At 41.1% G+C, this 15,046-nt stretch overlaps 1 protein-coding gene across 1 annotated transcript; it reads right to left on the bottom strand.

The window, feature by feature from the left end:
* Nucleotides 1-11,555: 11,555 nt before the first annotated feature.
* Nucleotides 11,556-12,842, bottom strand: LOC115989173. The gene has a single exon (XM_031112835.1). It carries the CDS (start codon nt 12,840-12,842, stop codon nt 11,556-11,558), a length of 1,287 nt encoding a protein of 428 aa, XP_030968695.1.
* Between the last annotated feature and the right edge of the window lie 2,204 nt (nt 12,843-15,046).

Below are 15,046 nucleotides of genomic sequence, written 5' to 3'. Positions count from 1 at the left end.
TTGTATTGTGGCCTTTAAAGATAGTGACAGTTTAAAACAACATGTTTGAGTTGTTTAATTGCTTTTGTTGCCAATGAAAGAGGGTAGGCCATCTTAGATTCATTCCTTCAGTAGGACATAACTTCCCACCATTTATTTATTTATTTGTGTTTGTTTATTTTTGGCTAACACTAAAAATTTGTATAAATAAAACGTTTTCTTAAAACGTTTTTACTATGGATGTAATTTTAATTATCAAATTTCACATTTACTTTTTCTAACTATTATTATTATTTTTTTAAATGGCAACTATTTGATAGGAATTGTCAACTTTTGGATAATTTTGGTAAAAGAACATTTGTTAAATTACAAATTCGTTTCTTTACCTTTGGTTTTTGTTTCAAAATAATTATTATACTTATAAAATGTTTCAAAAACATCCTTAAAAATATATAATGAATATAAAATGTTAATGTATAAAACAAAATTCATTTAATTGAGGCGTCTTCAATGACATGAGCCCATGATGTGATATAAATTCAGTTTATCATATCAACATTTTTCATCATCATATGTTAATAACTAGCTTTTTGAAATAATTTTGAAAATACAGGAACTAAAGTGAAATCTAAAAATAATAAATAAAATAAAAGTTTGTTTGGTACTCTTAAATGTTAGTCTCTAGGAGTTGATAGTACTTTCGAATCGGTGATAGTGAGTTTGCCCACATTCCTTATCATAAAAATAGCCCAAAGCAAACCAAAAATAATTATACTAGTTGGATTAAAAAGGATTGTGAGACATGGTCAAATTTTGGGCTACTTCTTGATCTTGTTTTCGTTTTTGGTTAAACCCAATATTTTGGATTGGATGCTATATTTATACTTTTATAGGTCACATTAACATTATATCCACTAGCCCCAAATTTTTTGAACTTGCATTGTATACCCATTGACTAAACGATAGGGTGGAAGGAAGCAGAGGCAGAGGAATAGAGGATATGGAAAGGGTTTGGCCATGTTTTCTTCTGGGAGACTGGTACTCAAAAAATGACCGAAGAGGTTTGAGTTGATTATATTGTGATATATAACTCTTGTGTGTGAGGCCGTATTTTATAGGACCTAATGACCTTATGGCCCTAATCCTTATGACCTTATAACCTTATGAGTTATGACTATTTGTTTGGACATGATAGAGATGGAAATTAGTGTTTCATGGGACCTTGTTCATATACCTTTTGGATTCATGAATGTTTCATAATCTAATAGAGGGACCTTTTCAAATGTTTTTCTGTATCCATAAATGTTTTTATATATACCTTATGAGCAATGTCTTGTGGACCTTACAAATTATGTTTATGATAGGGATACATAAAGTGTTTCATAGAGGCCTTTTGTCCATCATCTCATTCTTCCTCCTCTCAATCAGGCCTCAAGAGTCACTGGCACTATAAACCTTGATGAGAATTCCTATATAATCTCTAATAATTCAATTTTTTTTAGGTAAAGCAGTAATAGTGAAAAAAACAATCCATCACTTTTTTTTTTTCTAATTTTCTTTTCCACTATTGTATTCTTTTGTTATTTATTAAGCTAATATATCATAAGGGCATTGCTTCTTCATCCTTTATTTCTTTTTAGTTTCTAGTGGTTTATTTATGCTTGGCAATAACTACATAAAAAATATTTTTCTTAAGAAATTAAATTCTGTAAAGTTGTGGTGTAAAACCTATGTTTTACCTCTCCAATTCTAACATGTCACACCACCTTATCATATATTTAAGAATAAGCATGACCATATTCAATCAATTCTAATAACCATATATAAATCTAATTAAATTGGGAGTTTATAGACATGTTATTGGATGTGGTAGGATATATTGAATTTTAAGTAAAATGTTAGTGTATCAATATTTTATTAAATGGTGTAAAATATGGGTTTTACACTCCATCTTTACCAAATACAGTCTTTTCTTTATATGGTTATTATTTTTATGATCAAATTGGCAATTAATTGATTGGAATAGTTCTTCTAAAAAAAAAAAATGGAATGGCGTTTAGATTAATTTTTGAGGGAAAAAAAAATGATTCATACTCTTAATTGTTGGTTTTTGGAGAGTTAAATGGCCCAAAACAAATTTTCTAGTTTGGTTAAAATATTGGTCAACCCATTAAAACCAAACGTCTTCAACACTCAGCTACCAAAGATGTTAATTTTTTGGACTATTTAGTTGCATGTATTTGGGCCAATCAAATGGTTTGGACTTGAAGCTTAAGGCTTCACTCGCTACATCAATCATAATCCATGTTGATTGGTGATTGGGAAAGTAGCTAAGAACCATTTTCAAAAAAAGATGAAAAAAACTGACCTATCCATGTTGATTTAGGGCTTCCATACAAGAGGCCCAAATCAATCCATGTTGTTTGTGAGCTCAAAAAAGAAGATTTGGTTTTGGAGGCACAAATCAATTTCTCCTATGAAAACTTCCCAAACATGCCAGCAGAAAGATAAAGGCTCAGATCCACACTATTATTCATAGACCTTAACAAGTTTTGGTGGAAAAAGAAAAACAGAGCATGACTTGTACTAATACAATCAAAAATCCAAACAGTTCAAATTTTCATAACACCTTAAAAGAGGATTAAAAAGTGCAGGAAAATTCAATTCAAGCAACGTAATTCTAACAAACCAACGAAAACAGAGCGTGGATCATAGTATATTGGAGGCTCAGACAGCGTTTAAGTTCAGAGCAAGTTGGATATTGTCATAGTTGCTGCTGTTAATAACGCCATCGGTGCTAGCAACGTTGCCTTCAGGAAGTGTTTGGATAGCATTTCCAGTGTTGTTAGTTGTAAGCCTGCGAAATGCGAGAATGAGTGCGATGATGAGCACGAGAAGGCCAAGTATTTCTGCAGCAAGCTTAACGATTGAAAGCAACGAGGTTTGTTCCCTGCATCAACAAGAGGAAATTAATTCTATGAATTACTTTACTGGAACCAACAAAAATAAAATTACAAAATAAATTGCTAATAAAAGAATATGTAGCTATTGTCACCTGTTTGGAGGAAGAGACAAAGAGGACGACAGGGTTGAAGGAAGAGGAGACAGAGAATATGAAAAGAGTTTTGCCATGTTTGCTTAAAAAAAAGGGTTGAAGAGAGCAATTTTGAGTCTTGTATATCGTGATATGTATATATATATATATATATATATACACTTTTTATTGCCTCAGTACTTTGGCTCAGTTATTGCGTTTCCGTACTCATCCGTACTTTGGCTCAGTTTTGTTTGTTTGATTAAAGCCATGAGTTTACGTCAAAGTTGTTTAGTTTTGTTACGTCAAAGCCATGAGTTTTGTCACACGTACCAAACAGATCCATATTAACCATTCATATATATTATTACTATCCTATGTGAGACATAATTGATATCGTTCCGAATCAGTAAGGTGGATGGCCTGGCTTCGGTGGGCTATCGAAACGGTTGATGGCCTGCAAGGAAGGAAACGCAATCAAAGAGGAGACCGGAGAAGACCGGTCGAACCCCCTCCGATGGAGAAGTTAGTTTCGTAGAGAAGGAAGTTCCAAGTATTTTGGAAAATTGTCTGAGTGAAAATCTTACCTCTGTCGGGTTCAGATCGGTCCCTTATATAGGAGGCCTGGGACGGTTACTTGTCCAATAATCGTCCCAGGATTTGTGGAAACCAACAACTCCGGAGTTAACTACCTCAACGGATATAAAATTGCAACCGCTAATGCAAGTTAATTTATTCGAAGGGTTTGTTGAGATAGTTGTGGGTTTAGTTGAAAGTCTAAGTGTTGAGTTTCCGTCCGTCTAGCGTAGGACGGTTTGGTTCGTCCAAGGATATCTAATGATTGATCATGGACGAACGTAATGGACGATCATGTCTTTCATGGAGGACAGTAAATGCAGTGGTGCTATTATTCATGGACGCTTCCTCCTCTTCTTCTGGATAAACTCTGGGATCGACCTGCGTTGTAGGCTCTGGACGAGCCTTTTGGACGAGCTGGAGATGGAATTATTTTCCGCTTCTCTATCAGTTGCCCCTTTGTTCAAAGGGTCGTCCAGGACATTGTCGTGATTTCAACAAAATTTCGCTTTTTCGTACGCCACGTGTCACGAAACTGTTGGTTGGCCAGTCGCGTCGATCTCGTTTCCCAAAGGGATCGCCACGTGTCAATCTCTGAGTGGTGAGTGTCGCTTCGTTGACCCTGTTACTGGGGCCTATAAATAGCGCATTCTCTTTCATGCCCCTCACTTTTTCCTCATTCTCTCTTCTGCCAACTCGTCCGAGATTCTCGTCTAGCTCTCGTCCTAGTTTCATCAGGTATTTCCTCTTTATTTTTTTCTTTTTTTCTTTTTAGGCTCTCATTTTAAGTCCTCTACATTTCAACCATGCCTTCATCTTCTAGTCTAGAGAGAGAGATAGACGACTACCAGGACAGTTCTTCTGAGAGTGATGGTAGTGTAGATAGTTCGTCCTGTAGTGACTCCTCAGACGAGCATTACTCGTCTGGGGTTCCTGGCATTCCCTTAGAGGAATTTCAGGAACAACGACGTAGGGCGGCTTTTGGATCTGGGGCTAGCTCGTCCAGACAGCCATCAAGTCCTCCTCAAGACGAGGAAGAGGACGAAGATGTAATATATAGTTGTGCCCCAGAGGTCGCATCCACCTTAGACGGTGCTAAGTTAAAAACTCTTGTAGATAGATACCAAATCCCTAAAGAGTTTAACCCTCGTCTACCCGAGCCTGGAGAATGGTGTTGTTCCCCTTCCTCTGGCTTAGGGGTATATGCTTCTTACCTATTAGCTGGCCTTAGGTTTCCCTTAAACTCTTTCTGCAGAGACCTCTTCCAAAGGTTGGGTATTGGGCCAAACCAGCTCAACCCCAATGGTTGGAGGACGATAGTTGCCATGCAAATATTATGGCGTGAGGCGTTGGAAGGGAACCGTCCAATTACAGTGGACGAGTTCCTTTACTGTTATAAGCCCTCAGAGATCAAAAAATCTGCTGGGTTCTACCAGTTCTCGTCCAAAGGTTCATATTACAATTTAATAACGGGCCGTAGTTCGTCTGACCGGCTTTGGAAAAAAGAATTTTTTATTATTTCTGGAAATTGGGCTGGGGACCCAGCTGATGTGGGTGTTCCCCTCTTCCCTCCTTTTACCAGCCCTCTAGGTCGTCTTCGTCCTGAGGGTATGTTTTTCTTTCCATTTTATTTTGTTTGTCCTTCAAAAAATTTTTATCTGTCACTCGTCTAACCTTTTGTCTTGGTGATGCAGCTGTCGTTCGTCCACGTTTGGATAAGCTTCACTTGGATCAGATAGAAGTGGTTCGCACTTTTCCAGGAAGGACTTTCCACGACTTGGTTACTTTTTCTCGTCTAGCAACTTGGGGACTCGGTCCAACTCCTACTGCTGAGAATTTAAGTCACGAGGAGCTCACTCGTCGAAGTAAGTGATCGTCCACTGTTTCAGCTTTCCTTTCCCTTCTTTTTTTATTTTTTTTATTTTTATTTTTTTTTATATATATTAAATTTCCTCACCATAGGAATAAGCACGATGAGGGAAAACAAGGAGAAAACAGTGGCTAGCGGGGACGAGGATGTTGCTGCCCCTACTGCTAAAGTGGCTTCCGTCCAGGCTGGGAAGAGGAAGTCTAAATCAATCTCGAGTACTGTGGATCTGGACTACCTCCCCAGTCGTCGTGGCCACAAAAAACAAAAACCAAGGACTTCCCTTCCAAAGGTTCCCAAGTTCGTGCCACCAACAGTGAACTTGGACGAGCCTGTGGTGGACGTGGAGCCCGTCCAAACGGTTCATCCTGTTCCGTCTAATCCTCCCCCTGCTCCCAAAACTTCTCAAAAGCTTGGCCCGTCTGAGTCTTCTGATCGTCCCTCTAATTTGGTTCTGGACGAGGGTTATGCATGGAGGACGTTCAAAGGGATTGTCACTGATCATGAGGTTAACGAATGTTACAACATGTCAGTGAAGGAGTTTGAGCGTTCTGGCATCCATGACCTTTTCAAGGTAAGTTTCTTCCTCGTCCTAGTGTGTAGACATTTAATTTTGAATGAAATGTCTAACTCCTTTTCGTCCAAATGCAGGCTATGTCAAAGTTTTATACAGCGACTTGCCAGGCCAAGGAGCTTGCTTCAGAGGCCAAGACAGCCAAGGATAAGGCTAAGGAGCTGGGCCATGAGGTTTTGCTCAAGAAGGGGGAGGTCATTAGGTTGACAGAGGATTTTAATCGTCTGCTGGGAAGCGAGACGAAGTTGAAGAACGAAGTGGAGGAGCTCAAAGCTGACAACTTAGAGAAGGATACCCGCATCGTCCATCTCGAGGGACAAGTTTCAGAGCTTACCTCGTCCTTGGAGAAGGCACGTGAGGAAGCAGTTGCTGCCTTTAAGAAGTCTGACGAGTATAAGAATCGTCTAGACAGTCATTATGCAGCTGGGTATGAAGACTTCCGTGCTGATGCCAAAGAGGCGTATCCTGATTTGGATTTCAACTCGTTCAAGCTTCCTCTTGCTACAGAGAGTTCCGTGTTGCAGACGAGTTCCGAGGACGTCAACATCATGGACGATGCTAACACTGAAGTTATTCAGGACGACCCCAAGACGAGCTCACCCAAGTGAAATCTATTTCCTTAGAAAATTTACTTTTATTTGCCTTTTCATAGAAGTGCCTGTTGTTTTGGGCTTTTTACTTCTTTTTTTCTTTTTTAAAGTTCATGCAAGTACAATCATCTCGTCCAGGATTATGGACGAGTTTTATATACATTTTCATATTCAAAACTGAAGGGGTTTCTGGACGTTGGTCGTCCACCCTTTGAATTTCATGAAAGAAATGAATACTTCTATTTTTACTTCCATTGTGTTTGAATATACATGTTTCCTGCTTTATGTATGAAATTTTTATTTTCATATCAGCAGTGTGGTTCGTCCATCTAGGAATGCAGTTCACCTCGTCTTGGGCATGTGGGTGAATTTTATTACATCACCAAGATACAGTAAATTGATTCCTTTTGGCTAAATTTTTCATCATTCCAAAATTATGGACGATCATTTTGTCGTCCTTGATGATTAGACTTTTTAGCGTTTTCTCGTCCAATGTAATGGATTGTTAAGCTAGTTTTGAGGTCTTTGCTCGTCCGTGTCTCGGACGAACACTTTTAGGAATTCACCTCGTCTTGAGGTCTAGACGAGTATGCCCTTTTCATCTCGTCCCATGTTCTGGACGGATGGACCTTAGTTTCATTTTAAGGTTAGGTTTCATCTCGTCCTATGTTCTGGACGGACGGACCTTAGCTTAATTTTCAGTTTAGGTTTCATCTCGTCCTGAATTATGGACGGATGTACCTTTGCTTAATTTTCAGTTTAGTTTTCATCTCGTCCAGGATTATGGACGGATGTACCTTTTCATCTTTCCTTTGGAGGAAGGCTTATGGACGATATATCCTTGCGTCCAAGGATTTCATTCGTCCATGCTTGCTTTCTTTTTGTGGATCAATCTGAATGAACATTTAAGGATTCCAATAATATACTTGAAAACAATATATATATATTTGAAAATCCAAACTTATGTAATCATTCGTCCACAGGCATGACACATGCTCATGAGCTAGTGCCTTATTGAATTAAAAATACAAACCAACTCATCCATGAATAGCACAAAAGTGAAAACACTAATGTACTTTCTAGGGGATTATTAAAATACTTAAAAACACTTAATAGTAGTAAACACTTCTGCTCGTCCGGATATCTCGTCCAAGGACACTGGTGAAGAGTCAGCACTTATTGATGGTACTTCCTGAGGTGCTCGACATTCCAAGGGTGTTCCAGCCTCCGCCCATCCAAAGCTTCCAAATAGTAGGATCCTTGCCTTTTGCAGTTGATAACCCTATAAGGTCCTTCCCAATTTGGGCCAAGTTTCCCGTAGGCCAGGTTTCTTGTTGCCAAGGTAACCCTCTTCAAGACGAGATCCCCGATGTTGAAACGCCTAGGCTTCACCATAGCGTCATATTGTCTTGCCATGAGATTTTTGTACCTTGCTGTCCTCTGTTCTGCATCCATCCTGACCTCGTCCATAAGGTCAAGGTTAAGACGGAGCTGTTCCTCGTTTTCTTCAGTTTGATACTTCCTCACCCTGTGGCTCGTCATGTGTACTTCTGCTGGTATGACTGCCTCGCTTCCGTAGGCTAGTTTGAAAGGAGTTTCTCCTGTTGGAGTTCTCGCTGTCGTTCTATAAGCCCATAAAACACCTGGTAATTCATCCGGCCATATTCCCTTTGCCCCTTCGAGCCGAGTCTTGATGATCTTCAACAAGGATCGGTTCGCGACTTCTGCTTGGCCATTGGCCTGTGGGTGGGAGGGTGAGGAGTAATGGTTCTTCATTCCAAGCTGTTCACAAAATTCCCTGAAAGGTGTGTTGTCAAACTGTCGTCCATTGTCAGACACTAGTACTCTTGGTACTCCGAATCTGCATACAATGTTCTTCCAGACGAAGTTCTTGACATTCTGCTGTGTAATTTTGGCTAAGGGTTCGGCTTCCACCCATTTTGTGAAGTAATCTATTCCCACCACCAGAAACTTCATTTGCCGAGTTCCAGTCGGAAAGGGCCCCAAAATGTCTATTCCCCATTGCGCGAAGGGCCAAGGGGCCATCATTGGCGTGAGATATTCTGCTGGTTGTCTGGGAATATTGCTGAAGCGTTGACATTGATCACATACTTTGACATATGCTTTAGCATCAGCTTGGATGGTTGGCCAATAGAATCCGCTACGGATGACTTTATGGACGAGTGATCTGGCTCCCGAATGGTTCCCGCATGCTCCTTCGTGAACCTCCCTCAACATGTAATTTGCTTCGTCTGGAGCCAAACATCTTAAGAGAGGCTGGGAAAAACCTCTCTTGTATAACACCTCGTCCATAAGCACATACCTGGCTGACTTGACTTTGAGCTTCCTTGCTTCGTCCTTCTCTTCTGGAAGCCTTCCGTCCTTTAAGTAGGACACTATTGGGGTCATCCAATTTCCTTCTCCCTCTATCTGCATCACTTCTGGAAGGTCTATACTTGGCATGTAGTGTACACCATCTATATCGTCCAACGCCTCATTCGCAGATGCTTGCTTCGCCAGAGTATCTGCCTCCACATTCCCTTCCCTTGGGATTTGAACAAAATCTGCTTTTTTGAATTTCTTCACAAGGCGTACTACCTTCCTTAGATACTTCTTCATTCTGTCTTCCTTGGCTTCATATGTTCCATTGACTTGGCCTATGACCAGTTGAGAATCTCCCATGACAAGTATTGTGTCTGCTTCTACAGATTTGGCCAGTTCCAACCCCTTTAAAAGGGCTTCATACTCCACTTCATTGTTAGTAGCCTGGTATTGCAGACGGGCCTTGTATTTCAATTTGTCCCCTTCCGGCGACTGCAAAACAACTCCTATTCCTCCAGCATATAATGTAGATGATCCATCTACATGGATGACCCATTTGTTGTACTCTCCTTCCCCCAGGTCTTCGTAACTTGGAGTGAACTCTGCGATGAAATCTGCTAAGGCTTGAGCCTTTATTGCATTTCTCGGTTGGTACCGAATGTCGAATTCGCTAAGTTCAACTGCCCACTGAATCAGTCGTCCTGCGGCTTCCAACTTGTTCATTGCCTTCTTAAGCGGATGGTCCGTCATGACATTGATGACATGAACTTGGAAGTAATGTCTCAACTTCCTAGAAGCCGTTATCAGCGCAAAAGCCAATTTCTCCATGAGCGGATATCTTCCCTCTGCTCCTCTGAGTGCCCGGCTAGTGTAGTACACCGGTTTCTGTATTTTCCCCTCTTCTCTGATTAAAGCTGAACTTACGGCGTGTGGGGACACCGCTAAGTATAAGTACAGTTCTTCTCCTTGCACGGATGGACTTAATAATGGGGCAGTTGTGAGATAGTCCTTCAGGTCTTGGAAGGCCCTTTGGCATTCGTCCGTCCACTCAAATGCCTTCCTGAGGACTTTAAAGAAAGGTAAACACTTATCTGTGGCTTTCGAAATAAACCTGTTCAAGGCGGCAACTCGTCCTGTGAGGGATTGGACTTCTTTGATATTCTTCGGTGGCTCCATGTTCAATATAGCCTGGATCTTGTCCGGATTTGCCTCAATTCCTCTTTGCGAGACCATGAACCCCAGAAACTTTCCCGACGATACTCCGAATGCACACTTGCTTGGGTTCAACTTCATCTTATATCGCCGAAGTGTTTCAAAGGTTTCCTGTAGGTCGTCTAGATGGCTTCCCTCGTCTATGCTCTTCACAAGCATGTCGTCGACATAAACCTCCACATTCCGTCCTATTTGTGGACGAAACATATGATTCACTAACCTTTGATAAGTTGCCCCTGCGTTCTTCAAGCCGAAGGGCATCACTTTGTAGCAAAACAAGCCTTGGCTAGTGATGAAGGAAGTCTTTTCCTGATCAGCTTCATCCATCTTGATCTGATTATATCCTGAGAAGGCATCCATGAAGCTCAGCAACTGATGGCCAACAGTAGAGTCCACCAATTGATCAATGCGTGGCAGAGGATAACTATCCTTGGGACATGCTTTGTTCAAGTCAGTGAAGTCTACACACATTCTCCACTTTCCATTAGCTTTCTTCACCATCACCACATTGGCTAACCAGTCCGGGTAATAGACTTCCTTAATGAACTTTGCCGTGGTTAGTTTTTGAACCTCTTCCTTGATTGCCTTGTCCCTCTCGGGAGCAAATACCCTCTTCTTCTGACGGATAGGCTTAAAAAAGGGGTATACATTCAATCGATGAGTGATCACACTTGGGTCGATTCCTAGCATGTCGTCATGACTCCATGCAAAAACGTCAATACTTTTTCTCAGGAACTGGATGAGGTCTTCTCTTGCCTTCTCCTTCATACCTGTTCCAATTCTGGTAAATTTCTCAGGATCATCTTCTTGCAAAAGAACATCTTCCAACACTTCCGTGGGCTCTGCAATAACTCTTCTTTCCTCGATGCTCATTGTCTGCACCTGTTCGTCCAAAGCCACCATGGCTAAGTAGCATTCTCTAGCTGCCAACTGATCTCCTTGTGCTTGTCCTATCCCGTACTCCGTAGGGAATTTGACTGATAGATGGTAGGTCGAGGTTATCGCCTTCCAACTATTAAGAGTGGGTCTTCCAATGATGGCATTGTATGAAGAAGTACAGTCTACCACCAGGAAATTGACTTCGTTGGTTATCTGTTGCGGGTATGACCCTACCACAACTGGTAATGTAATGGTACCCACGGGCTGCACCTTCATTCCTCCAAATCCTATCAGCGGCGAGCATACTGGACGAAGTTGATCTCGTCCAAGCCTCATCTGTTGGAAGGCGGGGTAGTACAATATGTCTGCTGAACTTCCGTTGTCAACTAACACTCTTCTGGTTGTATAATCTGCAATGAGCAGTGTAATGACGATCGCATCGTCATGCGGGTGATGGATCCTCTCAGCATCTTCATTGGTGAAGGAAATGGTTGGCTCGTCCATTGGTCTCGTCCTTGGTGTTCACCCAGAGAGCTGGACATTTTGTACCGCTTTGAGATACGTCTTCTTCGACTTGGAAGATTGCCCCATCGGGTTCCCTCCAACGATAATCCTTATCTCCCCGAGTGGGGGCCGGGATGATTCCTCCATTTTGCCTTTTTGCTTCTCATCTGTACGATCCCTTCCAACGAAGTGCTTCAACTTTCCTTGCCTGATAAGGTTCTCAATTTGCTGTTTTAGGTCATAACACTCATCCATGTCATGCCCATGGTCCCTGTGAAAGCGACAATATTTGTTCTTATTGCGCTTGTTGGGATCCCCTTTCATCTTCTCTGGCCATTTTAAAGAAGGATCGTCTTTGATTTGCATGAGAACCTGATTAAGTGGAGCGTTCAGGGGCGTATAGTTCTGGCTTCTTCCCAAGGGACCTGTCTTCCTGCCATCTCGTTCCTTCCTATCTTCCGTCCGTCCCTTCTTTGGACAAGGGGCTTGTTCTGAGTGTCGAGCTGGGTGCGCTTCCATCCTCTCAGCTCTTTTCCGCTTCTTGGCTATGATTGCATCTTCTGCATTCATGAAGTTCTGAGCCGAATGGACGAGCTCGGCCATGGTTTGAGGCTCCTTCTCGTATAGCTTGTGGATGAATAAATCCGAATTAATCCCGTTGTGGAAGGCTGCTAGTAGAAGCTTGTCGTCCACCTCGTCCACACTAAGGGCTTCTCTGTTGAAGCGAGTGATGAATGACCGCAGGCTTTCGTTCTCCCCTTGTTCTATGGTCAGTAAGCTGGACGAAGAGCGCTTGTGCCTCTGTCCTCCGATGAAATTGTTCACAAACAATTTGCTTAACTCTTCGAAAGAACTTACGGAACTTGGGGGGATTTTACTGAACCAAACTCGTGCCGGGCCTTTAAGGGTAGTAGGGAAGGCTCGACACATGATTTCATCAGGGACCCCTTGAAGGTGCATTGTTGTCTTGAATATTGCAATGTGATCGAAGGGGTCACGTGTCCCATCATACGAGTCCAGGGAAGGTAGTTTGAACTTTGATGGTAGAGGGTGGCCATTGATGGAAGCCGTAAAAGGAGAGTCAGTCCTGTGGACCAAATCCTCTATAGGATTCGTTCTCCTCATGTTCTCCTTCATCTCCTCCATGACTTTCTTCATTTGGTCCATCTCCTCTTTTAAGTGTGGCACTGTTCGTGAGGTGGTGCCTCTAAACTGACTTCCAATCTCAGTATTCTGTGTGTCACCATGGCCTTGTGTCTGCCCTGCGTGTTCCTCACGTGTCTGTCTTCTCTGAGTGATCTCCATCCTTAACTCCTAGTTTTGGCGAGTCAATTCCGCCATTGCAGCCGCCATGGATTGCATATTCTGAACGGATGACGTCTGCATGACTGGTGCAGATTGGCGATCACGCTGGGGATCACTTGAAGCGCCTCTGCTTCCCTGACGGCCAGGGCTAGTAGCCCTTGACCTGGTCCTGACCATCCTAACCCTTTGTCGCGGAAAAGAAAGTCGCAAAACAACCTTCGCTGTTCCCATAGACGGCGCCAACTGATATCGCTCCGAATCAGTAAGGTGGATGGCCTGGCTTCGGTGGGCTATCGAAACGGTTGATGGCCTGCAAGGAAGGAAACGCAATCAAAGAGGAGACCGGAGAAGACCGGTCAAACCCCCTCCGATGGAGAAGTTAGTTTCGTAGAGAAGGAAGTTCCAAGTATTTTGGAAAATTGTCTGAGTGAAAATCTTACCTTTGTCGGGTTCAGACCGGTCCCTTATATAGGAGGCCTGGGACGATTACTTGTCCAATAACCGTCCCAGGATTTGTGGAAACCAACAACTCCGGAGTTAACTACCTCAACGGATATAAAATTGCAACCGCTAATGGAAGTTAATTTATTCGAAGGGTTTGTTGAGATAGTTGTGGGTTTAGTTGAAAGTCTAAGTGTTGAGCTTCTGTCCGTCTAGCGTAGGACGGTTTGGTTCGTCCAAGGATATCTAATGATTGATCATGGACGAACGTAATGGACAATCATGTCTTTCATGGAGGACAGTAAATGCAGTGGTGCTATTATTCATGGACGCTTCCTCCTCTTCTTCTGGATAAACTCTGGGATCGACTTGCGTTGTAGGCTCTGGACGAGCCTTTTGGACGAGCTGGAGATGGAATTATTTTCCGCTTCTCTATCAATAATCATTTAAATAATTAAGTAGGTAATTTACACATAAATTTAAAAATTAGAATATTCATTTATGATATTCTTTTTCATCATCAAACCAAGATAATATATGAATATTTATATGTATACTTCTTTTATATACTCCTATAGTACCATACTAGTATCTATTTCAAAACATGCAAAACATTTTACATCAATTCAGGATTGTGCTTTGTTCCTGTAAAGCAATATCGATATTTATCAACCATTTAGCTAAAACATAAATGATTATAATTGATCTATTTCTCAAAATTATATTTGATGTGCTTTAAGAGAATTAATGTACAACAAATTCTAAGAATTCACAGTAGATTAAAGAAATATAACTCTCTGTGAGTGAGGCCATATATTGTGGTTTTATAGGACCCTCTGCTGACTCAATGCATTTTGTGAATTCTGCCCTCCCTCTGCTGCTGACTCAACACGTTTTTGCCCTCCCTCTGCTGAGGGAATGCATTCTGCTACCACTTTTTATTGTAGGACGTTTTTGCCCTCCCTCAACAAAAATAAAATGCTAATAAAAGAATTCACAGGACGTGTCGCAGCCCTATATTGGTCTTATATCTGATTATCTGTCACCATTTTATTGGTAGAACGCTTTTTCGAAGAAACGATACGTTTTTCACTTTGAAGCCCCCACTAAATTATGAATATGAAGATACCTGAAAAAGAATATAAAGCTAATGCTATTCATGGACGACTTTTTCTATCTATTTGCATTTTAGGACCACCTCAAACTATGTGTATACAAATGTCTCTAATGCATTTTCAACAGCATACAGATGGTACAATTTATGATTCTAATTTCACCTCCCCTTATATTGGTTTTGCGCCATGCTTAAATGTGATATTGAATTGATCTCTAAAATTTCACAACAAAAATTTTTTTGATGTAACATTTTTATTGTAACAAAAATTTGTTGTACTACATACTTACACTAGTATGTTAAAATCTTTTAAGAACACCTTCTTGAGGAACTATGTTTATGTTCATATAAATTAGGAAGAGAAGAATGTCTCAAATGCATTATCAATCAACAAACAATTAGAAGATTTAGTTGATCAATAGTATGATTTTTGAGACAAAATTGGCTGCCCATATATTGGTCTGATCATGCGCAATGCTTAAATTGTATATTGAATTGATCCCATTAATTTCATAGTATTTACTTTTTCTTTTAGACATATATGTCAAATGGGGGAGAAAGATTTGAACACTGGATATTTGAAACACTCAGAGGTGCCAAGCAAATTGACCTAAAGGTCATTGGTATTTTGGTGCAACATATTCGATTT

The sequence above is a fragment of the Quercus lobata genome, chromosome 5 (assembly GCF_001633185.2).
Source record: "Quercus lobata isolate SW786 chromosome 5, ValleyOak3.0 Primary Assembly, whole genome shotgun sequence".
NCBI lineage: Eukaryota > Viridiplantae > Streptophyta > Magnoliopsida > Fagales > Fagaceae > Quercus > Quercus lobata.
This window is presented reverse-complemented; position numbering and strand designations above follow the sequence as displayed.

Excerpts from the sequence above, each read along its gene's own strand:
- LOC115989173 (XM_031112835.1), bottom strand. The coding sequence starts at position 12,842 with ATGGAGATCACTCAGAGAAGACAGACACGTGAGGAACACGCAGGGCAG.